Source organism: Notamacropus eugenii, chromosome 7 (assembly GCF_028372415.1).
Source record: "Notamacropus eugenii isolate mMacEug1 chromosome 7, mMacEug1.pri_v2, whole genome shotgun sequence".
NCBI classification, from domain to species: Eukaryota; Metazoa; Chordata; class Mammalia; order Diprotodontia; family Macropodidae; genus Notamacropus; species Notamacropus eugenii.
In genome coordinates, this window is record NC_092878.1 from 168519793 (window position 1) to 168537086 (window position 17294).

At 52.9% G+C, this 17294-nt stretch overlaps 1 protein-coding gene across 27 annotated transcripts in view; it reads right to left on the bottom strand.

The window, feature by feature from the left end:
• The window catches only part of PCM1 (pericentriolar material 1), a 79621-nt gene extending 65828 nt beyond the window's left edge, over window positions 1–13793 (bottom strand). For 5 of the 27 annotated variants that reach the window (XM_072625617.1, XM_072625611.1, XM_072625616.1 and 2 more), the window contains exons 1-6: window positions 11220–11339; window positions 10588–10830; window positions 9672–9941; window positions 8523–8693; window positions 8220–8336; window positions 6578–6766 (exon numbers count right to left, since the gene is read on the bottom strand). In XM_072625617.1, the coding sequence (XP_072481718.1) occupies window positions 6578–6766; window positions 8220–8336; window positions 8523–8693; window positions 9672–9941; window positions 10588–10830; window positions 11220–11315 (1086 nt within the window). In that variant the 5' untranslated portion in view covers window positions 11316–11339. Of the gene's footprint in view, window positions 1–6577; window positions 6767–8219; window positions 8337–8522; window positions 8694–9671; window positions 9942–10587; window positions 10831–11219; window positions 11340–11443; window positions 11464–12033; window positions 12166–13292 lie in introns of those variants that run through there. The other 22 variants (XM_072625630.1, XM_072625623.1, XM_072625622.1 and 19 more) reach the window with 17 other exon arrangements.
• Between the last annotated feature and the right edge of the window lie 3501 nt (window positions 13794–17294).

Genomic DNA, 17294 nt, shown 5'->3' on the forward strand with positions numbered 1-17294 from the left:
GCCTAAAAACCTGAACTTGGCCCTTGGCACATCCACTGTGGGGTCCTTGTGTAAGGGTCTACACACAGGTGGATGGACACACTACTGGAGGAGAAAATGAAGTGTGTCAGTCCTGGAGGTCTAGTCACTGCTGAGAACTAAAGAAGTTGTGAAGTTGCTGCTGTGAAATGGAAGTATGGGATGCCAAGAGAGGGACAGGCCAAGCTGATTGTACAAGAAGCCACATTTCGTGGGCTTGCAAAAAGTTCATCTTGAAAGCAAAGCAGCGGACACTAATGCCCTCTACTGCCAAGGACAAAGAGGCAGAGGACAAGTCAGCTTAAAGAAAGCCTGGGAAGAGACAAGAGAGGCCAAGCTCCTGCCTTTGCTTCCCTCCCTCAAGGACCACCTGTCACTTACTCTGCAGGAACTTGAATTTACATCATGATTCCCACCTCGGCTCCCCCAGGAGGGGACAGACCCTATCTGTGCCTTTCTTTGCAGCCCCAGCATGTAGCCTGGTGCCTGGAACACAGGAAGGGCTTCATAAATGTGGGATGATGACGACAGCAGCGTGTAAGGATGAAAACAGAAGAAGTCCACAGCATAAAGACGGAGAGACAAACTTCTCCACTATCATGCCTGTGGATCCCATCACCTTGGATGTGGAGGAGGGGTGGTACAATGGAGAAAGCTCTAGGGTCTTTGGGGTTAGAGGGCCTGGGCTGGAAGCCTAAGCTCCATGACCCCCTACTCTGGGGACCCTGCTTGCCTCAGTTGCTCATTTGTAAAATAAGAAAGCTCTGTGAGTCTGTGACTCTGGCACATAGAGAGGAGTCAGAAGGGGCAAACAAGACCCCCACTACAGGAACAGCAGCCGGGCCAGACCAAGCTGGCCACAATTGTGAGGATTAAGGAAGTGATCCAAAGGCTAGGAGAAAGAGGGAGACAAACCAAGGGGTGGGAGAAAATCTTGGGCCTTGTTAACGCAGGAAGAAAAGGGAGACAGAACAACCTCCCTACCTACTTCCCAGCAGAAAGCATCAACTTGCCACTATAGCAAAGGCCTCCTAGCGAGGATACTGGCAGGCTCTCCCAAGCCATACACTGTACTGGGCTACCCTCTACCATCACCCACAGGGGAAGGCGGAAGGGAAGGGGCCTTAGCATTCAGAGAAGATCCACCACAGGGGTGCCAGGCCCCAGGCTAACCACTGACAAAGATGACCTCACTAGGTCCTCACAACCACCCTACCAGGAAAGTGCTATTATGATCCCCATTAGACGGCTGAGCAAACTGAGGCAGGATGGAAGAGGTAGGAAACGCAAGATTCCTCTGTGCCTGTTTGCTGATTATCTAAAAAGAAGACGACGACACTGATAACCGATTTAGTGAAGGAAGACCGACCTCCAGGCTTTGGTCTGACATGGTGCTCATCAGCCCCCACAATCCCCCCCAGATGGCAGACCAACACTCACCAAGATACAGAGCTCTCAGTGCACAGCAAGGTCCTCTGTGTGCCCTGGCTCACCCCCAACACTGTGTGGGAGGCATCAATGCCACGGACACTACAGAGCCTCACGGGAGAGCTCTGCAGCCATTCAAGAGTCCAGCTAGGCCCTCTGGAGGGTGGAGGAGCGCGCAGGAAGGCCACCTTCAGGAAACAGCAGGGCTCTGATGATGACCAGCATCCTACAAGTGCCACCCAGTGGAGAGAGAGGAGGCCGCATGGGCTGGGACTCGGAGGGGTCTGATCTTATCTCTAACACCTGCTGTGTGGCCCCGCCTAGCCTCACTTTCCTCATCTAGAAAAGGGGAAGCTGGACTTGGAGGCCTTGCTGGTCCCATCCAGCCCCAGGGTTGGGATTCTAGGAACTGAAGGATCACACAGAGGCCAATGGAAAGGTGGGGAACATGGGGGAGGTGGGCAGCTTGGCAGAACCACCAAGGTAACCTAGGATCCAAAAAGAGGGGCTGACCGTGTGTGAGGACTGTATCTGATAGACTTAGCCCTTCGCAGCAATCCAAGGACCTAAAACATTCCCAAAGGATTCATGATGCAGAATGCCCTCCACATCCAGAGAAAGAACTCTGGAGTCAGAATGCAGAATGAAGTGACTATTTTCTCTTATGTTCTGGTCTGGTTTTTCTCATGGTTTCTCCCATTTGCTTCAATTCTTTTATGCAACACGACTAAGGTGAAAACGTGTTTAATAGGAATATATGTGTAGAGCCTTGATGGCATGCCTTCTTGGGGAGGGAAGAGGAGAAAATTCAAAACATATGGAAGCGACTGTTGAAAACTGAAAACAAACAAATTAATTATAAAGCAAAAGACAGGCTGGTCAGCCTGGTCAAGGCTAAGGGGTCCAGGTGGGCAGCCTAGGGCCAGCTCTGGAATTGCTGTGGTGAACCAAGGCAAGGTTCTGCAGCCACGGACAGGACACAACCTCCACCACTCAAGGGACCACCCAGAACGAGCAAGTGGGGATGTGCACCTGGTGCACTGGAGGGAGACCCTGTGCCGTGTGTGACTGGTGAGCAGCTTTTTCGCAGCAGGTTAGGTCAGATTGTTCCCTAACACCCCAATGTCCCTGGAGGAGGCCATGAGGCCCTACCCACTCCTACTACAACTTAAGGGTCCTTTTCAGCAGACACAGCCAAAATGTAAGCACTAAACCCAGACCAGATCAGCAGGATCTCAGGGCCCTAGTAAGAAGTCCAACGTGAATATATATACGCGCACAATGTACCTGCAAGATGAAAGTAAGACTAGGAGAAAAGTGCTCCACCTTCATAAAAAGCTCAGAAGCAATTTTCAGCTATGGAAAGCTGAGCCCTTATGGGCATCCTTCCCATGTTGGAGTAAGGCTGGGCTTATCCAGAGATTCCAGGAGGCAGAGACTAGCAGGGAGCCAGAACATACAGTAGTTTATTTTAAAGAGGAAGAAACATGAAAGGCCAAGAGAGACTAGACTTGACTGACTTACTGCCCCCCCCCCAAATCACAGCCCTTATTCATGGCTGAGGATGAAGGACAGGAAGAAGTGCTAGGTCCTGGGTCTACCCTCTGGGCTGGTAATCCACTTCCAAAGCCCTACTGCCCAAGAACCTACCACATGACCAAATCCTTAGCATGCACCCCTTGTGCCCAAAGTAGTCCCTGTGGAATTCCACACTCCCCCAGAACATACAATCTCACTGGAGAGCCAACATGAGTCTATCGGAACAATGAACAAATAAAACCAGACGAGAGAATTCAGGGCTAAATTGTATGGCACAGATTCTAAGTGCTCCAGGAATTCGGAGGAAAGAAAAAGCAGTGGGGGCTGAAGTAATTAGGCAAACTTTCAAGAAGGTGACACTTGAGATAGAGGAGGAAGCACAGTGACTCATGGGGTGGCAGGGAGAATATCTGTCTTAAAAAAGGGCCTTAGATTCAGAACATCGTTAGTTAATTAGCTTCTGCAGAGAGTGGTGTGCGAATGACAATGCTGACACAGCTTTTATGGGATGGAAGCAATGGCCACGTGTGTGCTTCGACTGATACCAGGCCAACCTGGCCCAAATGAAACCAAACTGAGCTGGTTCCCCCTAATGCCCGTTGGTCAGTTTGGCCAGTGGAGGGCCAGATTTCACGCTGTTCAGATATGGATTCACTGCTCTCTTCTTTGGGGTTTTTACTTCTGTGCTTTTTATGTAAAATGTGTAGTTCACAAAGAGCACACTTCAGTGACTGTTAGAGATATTGAAGGATCATTCAAGCCCACAATGAACCAGGATGAGTCACAGCAAAGTACACCAGCGTGGTCAGAAGTTAAAGGCAATACCAAGAACTGACAAACGAAGCCAAGACTTCCAGAGGGACCTGACAGGTGGAGGGCTGTCCCTGCTCATTCTAGAATGTTGCACAGGCTTCTTCAAACTGGAATAACCGTGCAAAGAATGACTTCAAAAAAAAAAAGCTACGAACTTTTGCTATAAAGAAAAAATTCTTGTTGTAGCCAAGGTAATACAAAGAGAGAAAGGTAATCCTCCGACTGCAGTGACTTCTCAGCCCAACTATCCTAAACCTGTCGGTGAACCTCTAAGGGTTAGGCCACTTCACCAGTCTGCAAAGCATCCACTCCCCCAAACGTTTTTCTTTTTCTTCAGTCTTCAGGGGGACTAAAAGACTTTGAGGCGACTGCCTGTAACTGAAGGAATGCAGAACTCTGAACTGATACGGCCAAACTAAAAAGCTGATCTGAGAGATGGGGATAAATGTTCTCCAATAACAGAGAACTGATAACTCATGGTTTAAGCCCCACTTAAAACCCATAGGTTAGAATCCAGGGGAGACTTGGGAAAAATAGCCTGCATGTCAGCACTTTCCCTGCTACTTCCAGCTCAGGGCACGTGGCCAGCAATATTAAAGTGAGACTTGAACCCAGGTCTTTCAGGTGCTAAACCAACATTCCATAGTCGCTATGCTTCAGAGAATTAAACCTGAGGCTTTTGGATAGAATCTTGATTTTTTTCTTTGCCCTTTTTAATACCAGAATGCTACAACATGTGAAAAGGGGCCCCTGGGAGGAAAGACACATGAGAGACGTCTGGCAGAGCGAGGTTGCGGAAGTGGGTCTTACATTACGGACATCATTCTTTTAAGGATTAGAAAGCCTTTTGACTAATGTGGGACTGACATAATAAAGCAGAGTGGGCATTATTCATTAGGAATGCTGAAACTGGAACGAAGCTGAAGCCAAACCCCAAGTACAGAATTTATTTTCTTAATTCATGTACCGGGGATAGGTGGTGAGAGGAAGAGAGCGCTCTGGGATTTACTGGCACGGGGACCAGAGGACAACATCCTTGACTAATGGGACCAGAACACGCTCGAATTTAAACAGGCTTTTGCCCAGGAGCCTTGAGAGGGGGATGTGTCAGGGGCAGGCCTCGAACCTGGGTCTTCCGGCCAAGAAGGCCTGCTCTCTGAAGCTGCTCTGTCATATTGCATCTCAGAAGGAGATTATTTTGAAAAATTATACTTAACTAGGATAACAGAAGAGCAAACAGAAAACAACTGATCATCTGACCTAAATACAAACTGAGCTTTCTCTTCAGCCTATACTTCAGCCAAAGCAGCGTCTGGCAAGGCATCAAATAAAAACAGTAAATTAAACTAAACACACTGCCTACGGACTAGAATTTGTGACTGCAGCGGACAGCAGCTTCTGCACCACCTCCTAGGAGCGTGAGCTAGGGAAATGAACTAGTGAGTAATAAGCTACTTCTCTACCAGGAATCTTTAACCGTGTGTATGTGTACATGAGAGAGGAGATAGAGAGAAAGGCAGAGAGAAAGGAGAGACGGAGTGAGAGAGAGACACAGAGAGACAGAGAACTCTCTGGCAGTCAGTCTGATAAAACCTAGAGCCTTTCTCAGAATATTTTTGAATAACTGAAGGAAATGCTAAATTTTGCTTAGAATGTAGTGCCAAGTCAAGCTGCATTTCCTTCCTATCTGACAAGTCTATCCCATGTGGCCCTCAGGCACCCACGCTCCACTCTCCAGCATCCCCTTCCCAGGTCTTGTGGCCCTCCTTCTTCTCCAGGGCTAAGGAACAAAAGAGCCTCCTGCACCGTCCCCAGCTGTCCTCTCATCAACAACTCCAAATTCCTACAGGAACCCAGCCAAGTCACCCACACAATGCTTGTGTTGTCTTCATTTTAAAGTAACCACACGAATAAAAGAGAGGCAGCAAGCACAGTCTTGTGCTGAGAGAGCCAGCCTGGATCCGGGTTCAAGCCCTGACATATGCTGGCCATGAGCACATCCCTTTTCTCTCAGGGCTCCAGGTGAATCCTGAAGACCCTAAGTGAGCTGGCCTGGAATACCCACTTGCCTTGGGAGAAAGCAATCCCTTATGAGGGAATTTTTCGATAAAAATGAAACCCTAGGCCTAATCCTTATGCCATATAAATATAAGGGAAAAATTTATCAGCAAACAAAAGAATGCTTACCCCAAGACACAAAGTCTTACAAAACAACACTTCTTGTCAAATTTAAACACATACTACCTTCGCATCAAATGACTTTCCATGGGGCTAACTCTGATGAGTGGTTATCTTAGAACCCCATGTGCTCTAAGGGCAAAACATGGCAAATTCAAACAGTAACCGTTCCTGAGAAACGCTGGGGGAAACGACCCCAACACCCCATCCATGGAATAAGGAGCTGAAAGAATTTTCAAGTAACACACAAATAGGCAAAAATAAACATTAAAAATATTTCCTTCCAACAAAAGGCGAGGGACAAAATGATCTGCGGGATTCCAGATTCTGCTAGCTCTGTGAGACAGCTGCCGTGCCAGCAAAGGGCGGGCCCCCCGGTGAGCACCGCCAAACACACCCCAGAGGTGACTCTGTCTAAGCCCTCCCCATGGGGAGAGGGGACTGGCTCCAGTGCTGTATCTTTAGGCTCAGGCAACGTGAAAGGCCCTTAAAAACCCGGGAGGTTCGTAGCAGTGACCAGACCACCACAGAAAGTCCAGAGAGCCCCGCCCCACGCCCCACCTCCCGCCCAAACTCTCCGGCAGGGGCGCAGCATCTGTACCTTGGAGGATAATCCACGTCCTGGGCTACACTTCCTACGGGGCCATATTTCCCTGTCATTCTGAGCAGCTCTGTCACCTTTCCCTTTCGGACTTGTGGGGACGGCAGTGTCTGAAACCTGTTCTTGGGAAGCTGAATCCCCTAGCTTGTCCTCAATGCACGGCCGAATTCTCAGACTACAAGACGCCTCCTTTATTAAATAGTGTAGCGTATTAATTTTCTTAACACACATATAAAGGCAGCCTCATAAACAAGGCCCACCCACTTACCGGCCCACCATGCCCTGCCCGTACCCAGCCTGAGCCTTGCCCCCCAGGAGGCAGAGTGCTCCCCAAGTCCCAGAGGGCCTGTCTGTCTACTGGGGCAGTCCCTGAAACTCCAGCCAAGTGACCAGTGCGAAGGCACCATCCTCACAGCTTTCCTTCTCTGGCCTTTGACAGGAGCTAACGCCTCTCCATGCCAGCTTCTGCACTGCTCGCTCCTACCCCTGATCACAACTGGCAGAATAAACAAAGTGGGAAGGCTTATTTGGGGGCAAATCTGTGCTAGCTGGAAGAATGAAATCCCCCTCTGCTGAAGCCTCCTTCTAGCTGATCTGCTCAACCTGTTTAAGCAGCCAGTTCTACCACAGCTGCTGTGGAAATAACAGAAAGATGGGATAATGTGTTAGAGGCTTCTTCAACGAAGGGAGGAAAAGAAGTGGGGCTGAAAATAACCCACTGGACTGACTACCCAAAAGGAATGTTGTGCATTATCCTCCTCCCCTCCCCTGGTGCCCCCCAGAAACCCCAGAGGCCGTCTGTCTGTTAACTCCCTCCTTTCACCAGGGCCATTTCACTGATAAACATAAGCAGGAGCTCCTGGGTAACAACAATGGAGAACACTTCTATAGTGCCTACTGTGCGCCAGACCCAGAGTTGAGGGGTGCCACTATCAATTCACTGGATCACCACGGCCATCACAGGACAGAAGGGCCATTACTGAGGCTGGGACTGGTACTGTACCTTTTTCTGAGTCTAACCAGTCAGTCTACTCTCTACAGCTTACTGCCCAAAGCTCTGAAATCCCTCCTCTTTCCAAAGAAAAGTCGTGTTTGGTAGCCCCATTTTTCTGGAACATTTTAGATAATTCTGCCCAAGCAAGTTCCCCCAACACTGGGTAAAGCAGCTTGAACTGAGAACTTCTTTCTTCGGGGTTTGGGGCTTGCTAGGTTCTGCGAGTGCCTGAGCTAGCCCGGATGAGAGGACACCTACGGAAAGGTGCCAAAAGCATGAAGCTTTGGGCCGTGGCCACCCTGACCAAGAGCTGTCCGGCTCAAAGCCTCCAGGGAAACTGGCATCTCCCGCAACAGCAAAAGAGGGCAGCGACTTCTTCCCACAATGTCTTCTTTTCATGAGGAGATTGTACTGGAACAGGTTTTGCTCATGAAACTGAAGCCCAATCACTCTTAAAAATGCTCACGTCCTGAAAACCAACTCTCCTTCCGTACTGAGGCGCCGAGAACCACGCACGGCACAACCTCCATGCCCCAGCTCCCACGCTCCGGGCTTGCTTGGGTTGTTCCGACCCAGATCCCACAACTCTATGGACACTGTGGCACAAACGCTCATTCCCAGAACCGTAAGGACTCAAAGGCAGCTTACCGTGGTGTCGGAAGCCCCAGACTGCACATCTATGATTAGCGATGTGCTCTCAGCTACAGAACCAGATCCCACAGCGGAATCTACAGTCCGAACATCCTCCTCCTCATTTTCTCTAGCCTGAAATATTGTAGTGGTATAAATCATACAACTAGTAAAAAGGGACAACAGACAATGACAATGGATGGCACTTTGTGTTGAAAATAACACACCGCTCCCACGACACCATCAGAATACACATCAGGTAATGACTCCTGCTCGCACAGGACTGAAACTGGATCAATGTTCAAAAGGTCTCAAACTCACAAGCATCTTTTGCAGAAATTTCAGGTAGGACTTTTCTTGTTCTTTAAGATGATCTATAAAGTGTGCGAGGCGCTCAACATTAGCAGATCTCTCATTTTTCTCTACCAGATCATCCCGCATGGAACTAGCCTTGGCAATATAGTCGCGAATTTGAACCAGCCTGCTCACAATCTGCAGAGAGGACATTCCATCAGTTAAGGCTCGCATCACAGAGGAACTTCTGTAAGACCTGAGCACTCGCGCGTCACTGACCCTGGAGGTGTCCGCCCCGCTGCAGGCCTCATACTCACGCAAGAGATGAAGCAGGATCGGAAGTACTGATACCACAAAGTTCACACTGATAACATCATTCATTTGAAGAAGCAATCAATATTAAACGTATTTAGGCTCATAAATTTGTTTTGGTTTTTTAAGTTAACCCAAGAGTACAGCATAGGCTGAGGGAGAAGACGGTTGCTTCCAATCAGACACTAAAGTCCCAAAAGAATCTAAATGACCCTAAAATTCTAACAAGCTGCAGATTCTGGCATGTTGGTCACTGATGCACCTTAGGCCTCTGTGTCTTTCCGTTTATCTGTCTACCAGCTTGGATGAGGTGACACCTACGAGCCAGGCAGTAAGCTAGGCAAGGGCACTGGGGATGTTCCCCAAAGGTTAGCTGATATTTCCACCGTCCTGTTTTAAAATCTACAAAATGCTTTTCGCCCCAATGTCCTCACCTAAGCCTCTTTACTGGCCTAGAAAGGCCCTTCTTGAGATGAGGGAACCGAGGTTCAGGGAGGACCAGGGACTGAGTCCCCAGGGTGACTGCAAGGGCCTCAGAGCTCTTCTGATGGGAATGACAATCAGCTCAGACTAGACACTCTGGGATCTTTTACTCTATTCTGGTTTCTAGAGGGCCTGTGTGTTCAGTGGTTCTTAGCCACAACAATCCAGAACCTTGCAGACCTTCATATATTTTGAACACATTGGGGATTTCTTTTGTCAAGTGGAGAAAACAAATAACAATCCGTTTCTACTTAACCTAACAAAACTAGCCATGTGTACAACCCCCAAGCAAGTTGGATTTCTTTTTAAAGGCTCTCTCATTTGGGGAGGGGAAAACATGGGCAAAATCCAGAAGGAACATGCAGGGGATAAGAGCCTTACCTGGCTGCTGTCTATTGCAGGCTCTCCTCTCCCATCTTCTTCAGAGACTTGACAGTTTTGTAAAAGATCTTTACTTAAAGCAGATGCAAATAACTCCTTACACTGAGATGCCCCACTGGTCTCCCTTGTTTGAAGGCTTGCACCAACATCCTTGCTTTTGTTTGTGTTAATCTGCATCGACAAAAAGTTGTACGGCTTTCTGTTTCCCCCGAGCTGGCGTTTGTTGTTAGCAGCCGTTGCTCTGCCTTGAGAATCACTCCCAATGCTCCTCTAGAGTGAAAAGAAACCCAGCCCGCCAACATGAACAAGCTCAGACACATCCGGAATCACTTCCCATCGCTCCGAGCTACCTGTCCCTTCAAGCGCTGACCAGCGGCTCACACGCGGCCTCGACGGCCAATTGGCAACCTCGACGGCCAACTGGCAACCTCGTCAGACCCGGCTCCCAGCAGGCTCTTCCTGTGCTGGGTCACAGACAACAAAGCTGACCTCTCCCAGTTACTCGCCCCCAGGATTTCTGGGAGGCTGTGGGCTTAAGAACCAACAGCCCACTGCATGTCAGCGTAAGAGAGTGGCTTAGAAAAGCCAGCTCACACACTGAACGATGCGGTCACCCTGGGCTTGGATCGGCCAGAGTGCAAACCTCACTCAGGAGCAACGTGAATGGGAGCGGCCTGGTGCTGGGAAGTCTGCTTCTACAAAGCTCGGCCTCTTCCAGGGGCGTCCCCGAATCCGGCATTAAGTACAACAGCCCACCTAAAAGGAGGCTTGGATCCAGCTTGTGAACCAGTGCCCCCGTGTGCCTGGCTACAAGCGTGGAGGCCAGCCCGCGCTGTCACGGCCTACCTGCTGAAGCCAGAGGAGGCAGCCCTGCCACCCCGGGATTCAAGCCCAGCCCCCCAAGTACTGCACACACCTGATCCAGGTCGCTGAAGTTGATCCGCTGCTTCAGCCTCTCCAGCTCTGCCTGCTCGGGAGCGGACATCTGCGTCCCGTATCTGCTGTGAGGGAAGCTGCGAGGCGTCCTGGTCCTCCTGCGGCCCCCTCCTGGGGATGACTCCGGGGAAATGTCATTCATCACCCTCTTTCCGCTCTCCACACCAAACTTCTTGTTTTTCTCTGCTGATCTGTTTGCTTTCTTTTGTTGGCCGCCCCAACCCTTCAACAGGAGGGAGGAAAAAGGCAGCGAGGTCAGAGTCAGTCTGTCAGCGAAAGCGCGTATTTTATTTAGGAAACAGAATTTGTTTGACCAGTTTTGGGGCAATTCAGCAGTTTCGAAGCCTAAAACGCTGCTCACCCGCACTGCGTACCCGTGCTTCTGCCCAGGGTCCCCCCGACCCAGGCTCCAGCCCTTGCCTGCCAGCATGACCCCGGAGGCTGCATTCAACCCAAAGTGCAGAACCCGGCGTCAAGCCTCGGGCGAGACACAGCAGCCCGGGGGGGCGCTCACGGCCCTGAGGGCACGGCTCTCCTGGCAGAGCGGGCACGCTGCGGGGGCACGGGGAGCAGCGATGTGCCCAGCGTGCGCGACTCCCGCGCTGGCCGTACCATGTTGTTCAGCCGGTCGTCCGCACTCTCACTGCTCCAGCCTGGCACGTCCTGGCCATTCCTGCCTTCCTCAAAAGGACGTCCTCCCGTGGCCATGCTGCCCCATGAGCCGAGACTCACCTGCAGAGCGAAGGGCAGCTGGGACAGACCCAGGACAGACCCCAAGCGCGCAGCCTCGCCCTGCCCCCGGGCACTGCCCGCCCTCGCCCATCCCCGGCTCTGACCTTCTACGGGCACCGGAGCCTGGCACGCAGGGCCCTCCGCAGCCTGGGCACTGCCGAGCGGCCCGAGGCAGCGCCCCTCCCCCGCACACCGCGAGGCGCTCCCCGGCAGGCCTCGGACCCGGGCCTCCGGCCGCCCGCTCTGGGCACACGCCTGGGCCGGTCCCTCCCGGGGGGCGGCCCCACAGCAGGGGGGCGGCCCCACAGCAGGGGGGCGGCCCCACAGCAGGGGGGCGGCCCCACAGCAGGGGGGCACTCTGGCGGTCCTGGTCCCCGCGGGGTCACGCACACTCCCCCACGTCCCCGCGCCCCCGCCCCAGGGCCGGGATGGGGGCGCCCCAAGGGGGGCGGGAGAGCGGGGATCCCCCCGCGGGCTCCCGCACAGCCAGTCAGGACGCGCCCCTGGCACCCCCTCGGACGACGACGGCGGGGTAAACTGAGGCCCGGAGCGCCTCGCTCGCTCGGGCCGCGGCCACCGCCCCCCACCCGTCCCCTCTCCGGGTCTCGCGGGGTCCCCTCCCCAGCGCGCGGGCCCCCCCCGCATCTCCACCGCGCCCCAGAGCCCCACCCCGACCCCCGGCCTCCTCCTCTACCTCGGCGCCTGCGGCCCAACCGCCATCTTAGGAGCTCATGGTGGTGGGAAAGGGGGGAGGCGGGGAGGAGGGGAGGGGGCGCGCGCCCAGGCATGCGCCGTCGCCTCGGCAACCCACGCACTACGCACGCGCGCACGCCCCGCCGCCGACGCAGGGGAGAGATCACATGAGGCGACGTGAGGCGACGTGACGCAAGACGAGCCTCCGAGCCCGCCACGTGGGGGAGAACTACAAGTCCCAGAAGGCAGAGCGCGCGGTGGGCCGCCCGCGGGAGGCCGGCTGCCGACGCGGCTCCCACAACTAGGGTTCCACCGTCTGAGCACCCGGGGGGGGGGGACCCCGAGGAGGGACCGAGCTACGGCGCAGCCCGTCCCGGGGCCCCTCCCCCCCACGGTGACCCTAGCCCCTGCGCCCCGACCCCCGGCTCTGCTGCCGGACTCCCTGAACCCACCCCGTCCGCCTCCCCTCAACCCCTCACAGTGGGTGGGCACCCCCCCCCCCATCCTGGGTACCTGCCTCCCTGCCCCCGCCCGGGGCAGCTGCGGGCCCTTAGCCCGAGTCGAGCCTGCGCCCTGACTCACCGCCTGGGGGCGCTGGGGGGGGGGGGTGCTGCCGGCGGGCCGGGCCGCACCTGTCCTCCCTCCCCTCCCCCTCTTCTCCTCCCCTCCCCCCCCCCCTCCTCTGCCCCTCTCCCTTTCCCCCCTGCCCCCCCTTTTCCCCTCGCCCCCGGGGGCTGCGATGCCCAGAGGGGGCGGCCCGAGAGCCCCGCTCTTGGCCCCGTGACTTGCCCGTGTTTGCCAGCCCCACCCTGGCACGCGCCCCCGCAGTTGCCCCGGCTCCGCTCCCAGCGCCCGGCCCTGCCTGGCGGGCTCCTGGCCCTCCTGGATGGGCGCCCGGGGCCCCCGGGGCTGCAGCGTCTCCCCCGCTTTAGGAGCCCCCCGTTTCCTCCTGCGTGCTGACACCCGAGGGCGCCCCCCCTTTCTGCTTTCTGCCCCGCCGCCTGTGCCCGCTTGTGTGCCCTGTGTGCCACGCTCCGTCATTGCCCCTCACGCAGCCCATCCTGGGGTGCCCCTCCTAGTTTGGGGGGCGGCCCTGGCCGGACTGGTCCCCAGCACCTCTCCAGGGTTCATTGGCTTCTGCAAGGGGCACGGGCACGGTGCTCTCGGTAGCACTGAGCCCTGGGGAGGGGGCACAGATCATGCCCTCAGCACGTAGCCCCCCGCCCTGAAGCCCCCGGCCGGCTCCTGCCGCGCTCCAACCTTTCTCGTTCTCGTAGAATGGGGCAAGTAAGAGGCAGAACCGAACCAGAAGAGTGACCGAGGTGGGTGCACACACGGAAGCCCCCGAGGCGGGCGGAGGTTCCCCGGTGCCCCTGCACCTCCCTGCGAACAGAGCCCCTGCAGGGAGCCAGCGCAAAGGGGCCTCATCGCTGCCCGGCACACGGAGCCCTGGCACGGGGCTGCGCTGCTCGGGGGCTAAGGCTGGAGCGCACTCGGTCCGAAAGTCTGGGTGGTCGGTCAGCCAGACGGTCGGTCAGCCAGACGGTCGGTCAGCCAGACCGTCGGTCCAGCCTGGGTCTGCAGCGTTTTCCCATTTCCAGGTGGACTTCCCTGTGGTTCCCCAGCTAGCCCGGAGGTCAAGCAGAGGTGCTACATCTTTTACTCCTTTGCGTCCCTGCCATCATGCCTGGGGCAGAAGAGGGCTTCAGATAGTGTCTGAGAATGACTCCTCCTCTCTCCTCCTCATCCTCCCCCTCCTTTTTTCTCTTTCCTTCTCTCCTCTCCCCTGCCCTTGTCCTTTCTTCCCTCCCTTATCATCCTTTTTTCCCCCTTCTTCTTCCCTCCCCTCCTTCCCTTTTCTCTCCTTCCCTGTTCTGTGCTACCTCTAAATGACCAGGAGATGAGTTTTCAAAAGAGGACGTCTCTGGGAACCTTCGTCACACCTAAATGTCAACATTCCTGCATTTTCTTTTTTTTTAAATGACATAGGAGAGATGCGTAAAAAAGAAAGCAGACAAGAGGCCACTTAGGAAGATCAGCTCTTTGTCAGAAAATGGTCTATGTCTTCACTCTTCAGTAGTCTGAACCCCTGGGGGTGGAGTTGGGAAGAGAGGAGAGCTCCAGCCTCTTCACTTGCTGCCATCACTGTGGGGGCTTCTGGTTTCCAGAGGATGGATGATGCCACCCTCACTGCATGTTATGGAGGGACAGGGAGAAACCCGGCAGTCTCTGTCTCTAGCTTGCTTTACTTTGGGGAACTCCCCCTTGGAGGAAATCTGGGACTCTCCTCTCCTCTCCTCTCCCTTCTCCCCCTTCTCCTCTCCTCCTCCCTGTCCCCTTCTCTGTCTGTGTCTTCTCTCTCTCTCTCTCTCTCTCTCTCTCTCTCTCTCTCTCTCTCTCTCTCTCCCTCCCTCTCCTTCTCTATTGTCCTGAGTTACCAATGGGAAAGCCCCTTCACTCTGTATTTTCTGGTGTATACATTCTCCTATGTCCAATTTTCTTGGTAAAGATATTGGAGTAGTTTGCCATTCTCTTGTACAGCTTATTGTATGGATGAGGAAACTGAGGCAAACAGGGTTTGCCTAGGGTCTTGCCTAGGGTCACAGCTAGTAAGTGTCCGAAGCCAGATTTGAATTCAGGAAAAGGAGTATTTCTGCACTGTATCCACTGCACCACTTAGCTGGTCTACTAGGTGCTTAATAAATGCATTTTAATGAATTGACTGACAGAAATTAGTGGAAATAAAGATATGCATGCAAAGAACAAGGTTTACCTTCTAAAGGTGGATACGATGGAGTAAGTATACAAATATATATGTACGTATATAGATAGAATATATATATATATATATATATATATATATATATATATATATATATATGTACATTCCATAAACATAAAGTGCATAAATGACCAGGGTGTCCCCAAGGCTTGGCTCACTTCTATGAGGTTTTATAACTTCAGAAATAAAGATTCTATCCCTCGCTCTCGTTCATGTGGAACTTTGCAGAAACTCCTCAGTTGCTGCTCAGAGACCCAAAAAGGGTTGGGGTTGTCATCCTAGCCTTGAGATCAGCCACAGAAGGATGTTTCAGGGAACATGGAACTATCTGATGTGACTTCACGAGAACAGTCTTCTAGAGAGCCTTCAGGTGACCGAGGTATCCAGGTGAGAAGCCTTGCTACTGATCCCCTCGGAGAAAGCATGGTCTAGAAACCATCGCACACACCCGTGCACAAAGGCTGGCCAGGTGCAAAACGGATCTGGCAGCCAAAAATTCAAAGGAATAGAGGGAGTTGACAAGTACAGTGCGTGTAGTGCAGGGTCTGGTACCTAGGAGGCACTGCATAAGTGTTAGCTATGATTATATCTTAATTATTCAATCAGTCAAGTCTTTAGTAAGCACCTACTATATGCTGGGGACCTCACTAGGCACCAACATACAACGAGGCTGGAAAGGTGGGTTTGTGAAGGTCTTTAAAAGCCAGACAGAGAGATTTGTGTCTGCTCCCAGCAGCCGTGGAGAGCCACCTTAGTGTGTTGAGAGGGGGAGCGACATGATCAGACCCACTTTTAGGGAAGGTGTCCTTGGCCACTGGGTGGAGTGTGGGTGCAAGGTGCTGGGGAGAGGTTGGGGAGCTATGCAATTGTCCAGATGAAGGTGAGGAAAGCCTGGAAAGGGCTGAGATCATGGACACACGGAAAGGAGAGAAATGCAGCGTAGTTGGCAGAGAGTGGGAGAAGAGGAATGGGAGGGAATGTCAAAGGATTTCAAAATGAAAAGAAGGGGGAAGAAAGAGTAAGAGGCAAAGTTTTCTCAGGGAGAGACGGAATAGAGCGATGGGGAGGGCTCAAGAGAAGAGCTTTGGATCATTCTTGTGTGGAGTGACTGAAGGGCTGGTGTGCTCCAGCAAGGGCCCACGGAGACTGGCTAGCCTGAATTGCAGTAGGCCCAGTTAGTAAGGTCAGGTGACTTGTTTGTTCTCTGTTCAGTAGCATGGGAAGTAGTCAGGTGGCTCCAGTACTTGGAGTCAGGAAGACCTGAGTTCAAATCCTGCTGCAAACACACACTAGCTGCATGACCTTGGACAAGTGATTTTTCAGCCTCAGTTTCCATGTCTATAAAGTGGGGATAATAACGGCCCCTACCCCCCGTGGTTATTGTTAAGGATCAGATGGGTTAATCGTGTAAAATATTTTGTAAAAGCTGCATAAATGCTACTGGTCATGATTATGTAAGCATTGTGAGGCCTTCCAGAAGCATCATTCCTGGTCCCCCAACCGTGCTTGCGCCCTCCCAGACTCCTCTTTTACTTGTCTGGGTACACTGTGTACTCCCTCCATGAAAATGCAAGCTCTTCTGGATTTTTCTCTCTCTTTCCAGTCTCTAGTCCCACAGTAGGCATTTAATAACTTTATTGAGCTGATCTGAAGCTTTGACCAGAATTCCTCATTTCTTGTTACAAGGGCTTCCAGTGTCAAAGGCTAGATGACTTGCAACCAGAAGATGCTGTAGCCCAGGACTCCTCCTGGATGGGGTTGGATTCTCCCTCCAGTGGTAGAGATTACAGCCCATCCACTCCCTTTCATCCTGTGTGGCCCAAGGGCATGTCCTCTCACAAACTCACATCAAGCCTTTCTCTCTTATTCAATAGGAACTGGCTTCCCAGCATGTGAAATCTAGCTCGCTAAGCTAAGAAATCCAGCTGGGGCTTCAGCTGCGGCAGTGGGGAGCTGTTATAAGAAGTGTTATAAAAAGACAGAACTAGGCAGCTTCTCCCTCCAGCCTGATTCAGGGCCAGAATTCTCCCATGTTTGCCCCCACCCTCCATTTTCAGTTGTCTACAGTAGGGTCCTACTGACTCCTCCAACCACTTGAGGAAGGCCAGGTGTACCTTTTCCAGGAGCTGCCTCCTGACCCCTGAGTGCTGAAGCCGTTGGACAATGTGTGCCTACAGTGGAGACAAACATGGGGACAGCTGAATTCCAGAAATTGGGAAAGGAGAACTCAAAAGCAAACAGAGCCTGCCAACCTTCCCGGAATTGGAGTCAATGTCTGACAGTCCCAGAACAAACTGCAGATAGTGGGAAAGGCGTCAGAAAGGAAAACATGACCGACCTGGACTTTGTGATGGATTGAGGTGTCTCAATAGATGATTCAGGAAGCTGATGGATTAGCTAGGCCAGACCATTAAACCCCCATGTCTCACTGTTGTGAACCAGGAGCCCCCTGGTAAGACTGCAGGAGTTATGAAGTGATC